General features: G+C 41.0%; 1 protein-coding gene across 1 annotated transcript; it reads left to right on the plus strand.

Moving 5' to 3' along the window:
* The first annotated feature begins 780 nt into the window (after positions 1 to 780).
* lrit3a (info leucine-rich repeat, immunoglobulin-like and transmembrane domains 3a) lies at positions 781 to 7,658 on the plus strand. Its single transcript, XM_089017131.1, has 4 exons — positions 781 to 938; positions 1,896 to 2,362; positions 3,403 to 3,708; positions 4,298 to 7,658. Exons 1-4 carry the CDS (start codon positions 823 to 825, stop codon positions 5,320 to 5,322), a joined length of 1,914 nt encoding a protein of 637 aa, XP_088873257.1. The 5' UTR covers positions 781 to 822; the 3' UTR covers positions 5,323 to 7,658.
* Positions 7,659 to 7,696: the final 38 nt, after the last annotated feature.

Here is a 7,696-nt window from a genome sequence, read left to right on the forward strand (position 1 = left end):
CAGACGAAATGCGCACGTTGCACAAGGACGATTCACCATTTGGCTGTTTATAAAGCAGGAGTATTTATAGAAGAACGCAAACATTCCTTCCTCAATTCCAACCTTCAACCCCTAACCAATAACTACTACACATATGTATGTGTCTACCGATAATTATTTTTGACTCATTTCCTGACATATTTACGTGGAGATGATTCAATATTTTTAACTGTTTTAACTGTATACTCACCTGTATAACAATTTCATTGGTGCATAACATATGAAGACATACCTTCACACATAAGATATTTGACCTGTTTTACTTGGTTGCAAAAGAAAAAAAGGCAACTTTGGAGGTGAAGTCATTGAAATCATGTTGGCCATTTAAAGTATGATTTGTATGAGCCTTGGCTCTTCCTAAAGTCTGATTTAGGTCTGTGTCTTTATTGTAACATGATACCGCACATTTTACATGTACATAGTATAAAGGAAAAGATTGAAGGGGCATGTTTGGTGATCTACAAAGGCCTGGTGGCTATCACATGAGGGGAACCCTTTCTGGAAGTGGCCGATTAACGATTACAGGGCCTGCTACCGAGCTTGCGTGACCCTTACAACTCCAAGAAATCCTCAACTAATCTCGGCCGGGGGAGTGCGATTAGCATCTCACAGGTGACCTGTACAGTAAGTCTATCGCCAGGCTGCCGATGCTTATGGACTTTGAAAGCATTTTTCTGTCTTATCACTTTACTTTTTGGAAAGAATCCTTGGAACTGATAATGAATCCCGATGTATTTTTTCCCGATCCGTCTTCCTAGTGACCAGTGTCCTCTGGTTGAAATCATGCATCAAATCCTCAGGACGTTGGTGTTGATCTGCTGCTTTCACACAGCTCGTCCCTTCTGCCCGGCCCAGTGCACTTGTGTTTTCCATGGACGTGGCGAAGGAACGGGAACCAGGTACTTTGACTTCTCTTAAAATGTTCAGATTTTAACAAGTTTCTAATCAAGTAGCACAAAATCGTAAAAAAAAAAAAAAAAGAACCAAAACATGAATTTATCGTTCATGATGATCATAGCATTACCACTGGCTAATCATCCTTCAAATGATAAAGCAGTAATACTGAGGAATGCGTGTACTTGTGTGTCATACGGTTGATCTGGCTTTCGCATTTCAATGGCGCTTGGAAGTATCAAATATTTTGATAGGTGTACATATGTCAACTTTTTCAGATATGTATCTGGACTTCAAATGAGTAATTATTTTTTCGTATGACTGTTTACTTTTACTTACTATATTTCCATACTGATTTCCGTCATTTCTAGTCCTCAAATCAAAATTACTTTTTTCAAACTGTGTGGCTCATGATGTTATGTTAAAAAAAACACAAGGAGAGTAAGTAAAGTCAACCCCATGGTGAGAACTTAATTGATTGAGGATTGATCCCAGCTTCTTATAAGGTGGAAACAACCATGAATAACGCCATCAAGAGATTTAAAAGTACATGTTCAAAAGCCACACCGTTGTGATATTATGCTACTGATGTGGAAAAAAAAACAACTGATAAAAGGCATAAGTTTCTGTTCTTACCATTGGCTCATATGAAATGTTTTTTCCCATGTTAGTCAAGGTAAATTTGCTTGCATAGTCTAATTTTAAATACACACATTTTTGCTCTTCATTGTGTCAAGTTATCAAAAGCTATTTTTGAATGTAACACAGTATTGTATTAGAGTACATTTCATTACTTCACTCAGTACTTTTTTGGTCTACCGTATAGTACAGGTAGCACTTCTACATTAACAGTACTTCTACATTTATTTTTCTATATACCATTCTCTGTGCTTGTGCAGAGGGTGAATACTTTTCCCACCTCAGACTTTCAACCACATATATATTTAAACATCTATTCATAGGTCTGTGCTCTGCAATGACCCCGACATGTCCGACATCCCCGTCAACGTCCCGGTGGACACCCTCAAGCTACGTGTGGAAAAGACAGTGGTCCGCCGAGTACCGACAGAAGCGTTTTACTACCTGACAGAGCTCCGTTACTTGTGGATCACATACAACTCTATCACCTCAGTGGACACGGGGAGTTTCTACAACCTCAAAGTGCTCCACGAGCTGAGGCTAGATGGCAATGCGATCTCTGTTTTCCCATGGGAGTCCCTGAAGGAGATGCCCTTGTTGAGAACATTGGACCTGCACAACAACCGGATCACCAGCGTTCCGGCTGAGGCCATCCCGCACCTGGAGAAGCTTACCTACTTGGATCTATCCAGCAACAAATTAGCAACCCTGCCCTCAGACCTCATGGATATTTGGCCACCCTTTAATGGCGAGCCAGTCACATCCAATGCTTCCCAAAAGGTGGTACTGGGTGAGTATCAATGATTGTGTCACAATCAGGTCAGGTCAGTATTAATTACATCAGCCAGTTGGTTTCATTAGACTGTGACAAAGGTAGACAATTGGGTTCTAATTACTCAAATCGACAAGCACCAAGGCAATTTAGCAAATTCTAATTAAGTGACTGCGCAGTTCAAGCTCATTGGTTATGGCAAGTTTCACATTGTTATTAAGTGGATAATATTCTTCATTTTCATGCCTGGACAAACTTATCTTTTTCCCAATTTTGTGATTTATTTGATTGTCTACATCTGCATTTTGATCAGGTTCATAGATGCAAAAAAACAATTATAATCTCTATCTTGTAATAACTGCATAACGTTATACATAGGGTGCTCGATTCGAGAGCATGCAGTGACCGTTTGCTGTAATAGACTAGATTCAAATGAATTGTTAATAGCATGGACAGGAAATATCAACTTTCTAACAGGCAACAGCACCTTATTTATTGTTACTGAGTAAAATGTTCTATAACAATGGCCTCATAAATGCTCATTGATCAAACTACTACGTTTTACTTAATTTTCACATTGATATACTGTAATCTATTGATGCGGCTGGTGAGTGGCCACACACCAAATAAAGGCCAGAGCCAGATTAGATGCACTCGCTGACACTGTTAGGACAGCTAATCTGTTTAAAAGGATTTTATATGCACTGGGTACATGTTTTCCTATTGAGTGCAACGGGCTCTTGCACTGGAGCATGCTGTTGTAACACAGCCCTTGAACTCTAATTTTATGAGGCTAAAAGAGAGATTATTTGATGTGCTTTGGAAAATTGGCAAATTTCGTTGAGTCTGGTCATAAAATTATTAATTTACTGGAAAAAAAGATATCTTTATTTTTCTCTATCTACAAGAAGCAAAGCATTTATTTATTTATTTATTTATTTATTTATTTATTTATTTATTTATTTATTTATAGGTGATCTTGATATTTTGGTCCTGGTATTTTTATGTGAATTTGTGATGTACAATGAAAATCTAATTCTCCTAATCTATATTTCCAGGCCTCCAAGATAACCCTTGGTTTTGTGACTGCAAGTTATCCAAGTTGATCGAGATATCCAAAATGGCAGTAACACCCGTCGTTCTGATGGACCTGTTCCTGACCTGCAATGCACCCGAGAACCTCAACGGTGTCCTCTTTCAGCGCGCCGAGCTTGACAATTGTGTGAAGCCCTCGGTCATGACTTCTGCGACCAAGATCACGTCTCCGCTTGGGAGTAATGTTCTCCTGCGATGTGACGCAACAGGGTACCCGACACCAAGCCTATACTGGTCTCGGTCAGATGGATCACTCGTTAACAACACAGGTATGAAGCTACATTTAGTCTTTGAAACTGTTATATACAGTATGGTGATTGTTTGAGTTGTGTCTAGTCCTGGGTATCGTTCACCTTTTGACCAAAGTCATTTGGAATAGGTTGCTTTGTATTACAGGTTCTAAACTGGCCTGGACTCAAGAGAGGAAGCAAGAAACAGCCTCCAAGGCAAAAAAACAAACCACATTACAATAAAATGAATAAACAAAAAAATTAATAAGCAAATAAATGAATATACAAATAAACTAAGAAATAAATACATTAGTGGATAAACAAACACGTAAATAAATAAATACATGAATAAATAAATAAATAAATAAATAAATAAATACCATTCTGTATATTGTTTTAGAACATGACATAACTATATATAGAGGGATCACAGAGGGAAGAACCAGGACGTTTTGGGGTGGAACTTTGGAAAAAGGGTTCAAGGCATCAGTTTTCTCGAACAGCGTAAGATGTATACAACATTGATGGAGGGGTAAATGTTCAAGTTGTTTATTCCTGATAGTTTATGAAAATAAATCAACACAAGGTGTCTGGGCTTCATGTTGACAGTTCTTGCTTGGCTCTACAGTACAGGAGTCACCGGGCGATGGCATTCGATGGTCCATCATGAGTGTACATGGGATCCTGCACAAAGACGCGGGGGACTACAGCTGCAGAGCCAAGAATGATGCAGGTGCAGCAGAAGCCACCATTTCCCTTTCAGTGGCCGGCACGATGAGCACCACCATTTTTCCGTCGATGCCCGATTTTGTTACAGGAGCAACAGGCTCAGATTGGCCGTACAGTCCTGGAGGAGACATAACTGTCTCCACCTCGACCGTTCCCATAGCCCAAACAACTGCAATGGCCCTATCAGCCAAGCCAAAACCATCTTCTACTATTCAAAGGGGTTCGCTTAAGCCCGCAAAGACCCAGCAAGGTGGAGGTGGGCGAAAGTTTGTGTCGGATGAAAAAAGTAAGAAAGGCGAGGCGTCAAAGTTGGTCAAAGACTTGGAGATTGTGGATGAAACATCTGATAGTGCAGTTCTGGTCTGGAAGGCAGAGGGGCTACCTAAGAACTCTCCTCTCACCGTTGTTTATTCCCCGTACGGCGAAGATGGCGAGGATGACTACAAAAGAACAGTGGAGACGAAGGCAGGCAGTGGCAAAATTCTGCTGGAGGAACTCTCACCTGGTATAAGATACTCAGTTTGCGTCGTGGCCAAGGGTAGTGCTGCCGCAGAAGACCCTTGCATGGATTTTTACACACTGGATAATTTTGAGGAGGGCGGGCATAACCAGTTTTTTACCATCATCAGCGGTATTGCCTGCGCCTTGGCGCTGCCACTCATCGGGCTGCTGCTCTACAAGATCCTCGCCCTCTACTGCAAGGCGAGTGAAGCGACTCCGGATGAAGAGGAGCTTGAGAAAGAGAGCTATGTCAAGTTTGAGACAATCAACATGAAGCAAAGGAGCATGAACCCTCACCCGACAGAGCTTTGGGCAAGGAGGCCCACTCACGAGTCAGAAAGACTGCTGCTCTGCTCTCGCTCAAGTATCGACTCCCAGATGACCTACAAGAGTGATAGTTCACGGTCCGAGTATCTCTGCTAATCCCAGAATGCAATGCACAGAAAGTTTGTATCTATGTAAATTAATCTATGTAAATTAATTATCAACCATTGAAAACATTCAGCGTGGAGATGATAAAAACCCACACTAAGTGCATTGGTCGTATCAGGGCATAGTGGTGAGCATAACTGCTTTCCAAGCAGTTGACCTGGATTCGATTCCTGGCCAATGCAATTAAATTTTTGCAAATATTCCCATTAAGGGACAATTCAAGGCTTTCTGATTAAAAATATTTAGCAGTGGTGGGCCCGACATTTGTGGCCTGGTCCTTCAATGGGCATTTATCAGAATCAGAATCAGAATCATCTTTATTGCCAAGTATGTAGGACACACAAGGAATTTGTTTCCGGTAGAACACGCTGCACTAGTATCGTTGTCAAAAAAACTGCTAAGTGGCACTATACAGTTCCATTTTGGCTACTGTTATTCAACTGAATCCACCTCAAAATACAACCACTATAACATAAGAATTATAGGACCCATCATTACCTCACATCTATCTATCTATCTATCTATCTATCTATCTATCTATCTATCTATCTATCTATCTATCTGTCTGTCTGTCTGTCTGTCTGTCTGTCTGTCTGTCTGTCCGCCTGTCTGTCTGTCTGTCTGTCTGTCCGTCTGTCGTACGCTTGTGTGCGTCTCTGTGTGGAGATTGCTACAGACACTCGTTAAACTTGGCTGGCTCACTTCAATAGTCATGTGACTACAAATTGAAAATTGATGTGACACAGCTTACTGCCCGCGTGTGGTGAATTTGAAGCCCGATTCGTTGGGGAAATCAGTCTCCTTGCTCAGAGTTTGTTGGAAGTACCAGCACAACTGACTCTGAAGTTCCTCAAGAGATAAGATTGACATAGCATTGCAGAGAGGCTGAAATCTTACGAGATAGAATTTTGAATATAAACAAACGAGAAGCAGTGCAACCAATAAGAACCCTGCAAAATGAAGAGGACATTAATGACTGCTGCAATTCAGAAACCACTGTTTAATACTCCCTGAGGTTTGTTCCGATGCTTAACCGAGATAGTTATGCATGCGCTAATCCATTTTATAGCCTTATATCTGTTTCAATTTTTTCAAACAGTGTCACAACAAACCAAGAACGTGGGTGGGCTATCAAGCAACATGTTTTTCCCCCACCTTGTGATATTCAATGCCAAAATTAGGGGCTAGATTTGAATATCACATGTGAGACTACTCGAGGTGTTAATTCATAGCCATTTGTTACCCACAATATCCAAGGAGGCCTTACCCGACAAATGTTTATAGAATGTCACCCAGATGAAAGGTTGCCACTTTTTGTCTTTATGTATATATTTGTTTGAAGCCTATGATGTACAATTGTTTTAATAAAATGAAATGCAACTGAAATGTTGTCAAATAACTCAAGTAAGAAGACAAAGTAATCTATGATGACATTAAAAAGTAGATGATCCATGAAATACATTGTCACTGTACAGCTAAACTAGCATCTTTTCAGAAGAAAAGTAATTGAAGGTGAATTGAAAAAAACACACAATAGAACACAGAAAAAAAATGAGAGGAGACATATTTTATGGAAATAATGTGGGCCTTGGACCGACCAAGTTTGAAAACCCCTGAACTACGGAGAAGAAGTTTATTTGACCTGAACAGTGTGGCTTTAGCCTTTTCCAAAATGATAAAGAAATATGACTGCAATGATGATGAAGAAAGCTTAAAAATGAGACGGAGCAAACATATTACCACCACGTTCGTTGTTCGTCATCTATCATGGGAGGAGGAAGAATAATTGTGAGAAAAGGTCATCGCCCGTGCCTCTGCTGGACTAAAGTACTGAATGAGCTGCGTAAATCTTCCAGTGCTGCTCTACGAAGTTACTGGTGACTCGGGAGCTGACAATGACATGCAGTCACAACGGCTATGAATAGAGAGTTTGCTTCCTGACATTTGCTGCTTGTTCCCCAAACAATTAGGGATCATGCGCTGAGCCCATGCCGTTCTCTCGAAATTACTCATTCCGGGTAGGGAGCGCTGAACCTTGAGGACTGTCTGACACTCGGGTGTCAGTAAAACAGTCTATTGCTTGTGGTAGTAAAAAGTGCATGTCATGTCGGAATAGTTGGAGTTTACCAAAGTTGAATTTGACCCTGGTGGTTCACACGTCTGTCTCATAGTTCTGACGTTCAAGGGTTCAAATCCCATGCCCAGGCTCTCCTATGTGGAATTTGCCTGCGTTTTCTGTGGCCACTCAGTCTTCCCGGCACACTCTCACTTTTCTGGGGTCCAGGTCACCAAGGGAACCAACCTAAGCAAAGAAGCCAGGTGTTCCCTCTCCCGAGACACTTCCAGATCATTCCCGAGAGACAAT

The sequence above is a fragment of the Hippocampus bargibanti genome, linkage group LG02, assembly GCF_051943395.1.
Source record: "Hippocampus bargibanti isolate YZ-2025 linkage group LG02, ASM5194339v1, whole genome shotgun sequence".
Lineage (NCBI taxonomy): Eukaryota > Metazoa > Chordata > Actinopteri > Syngnathiformes > Syngnathidae > Hippocampus > Hippocampus bargibanti.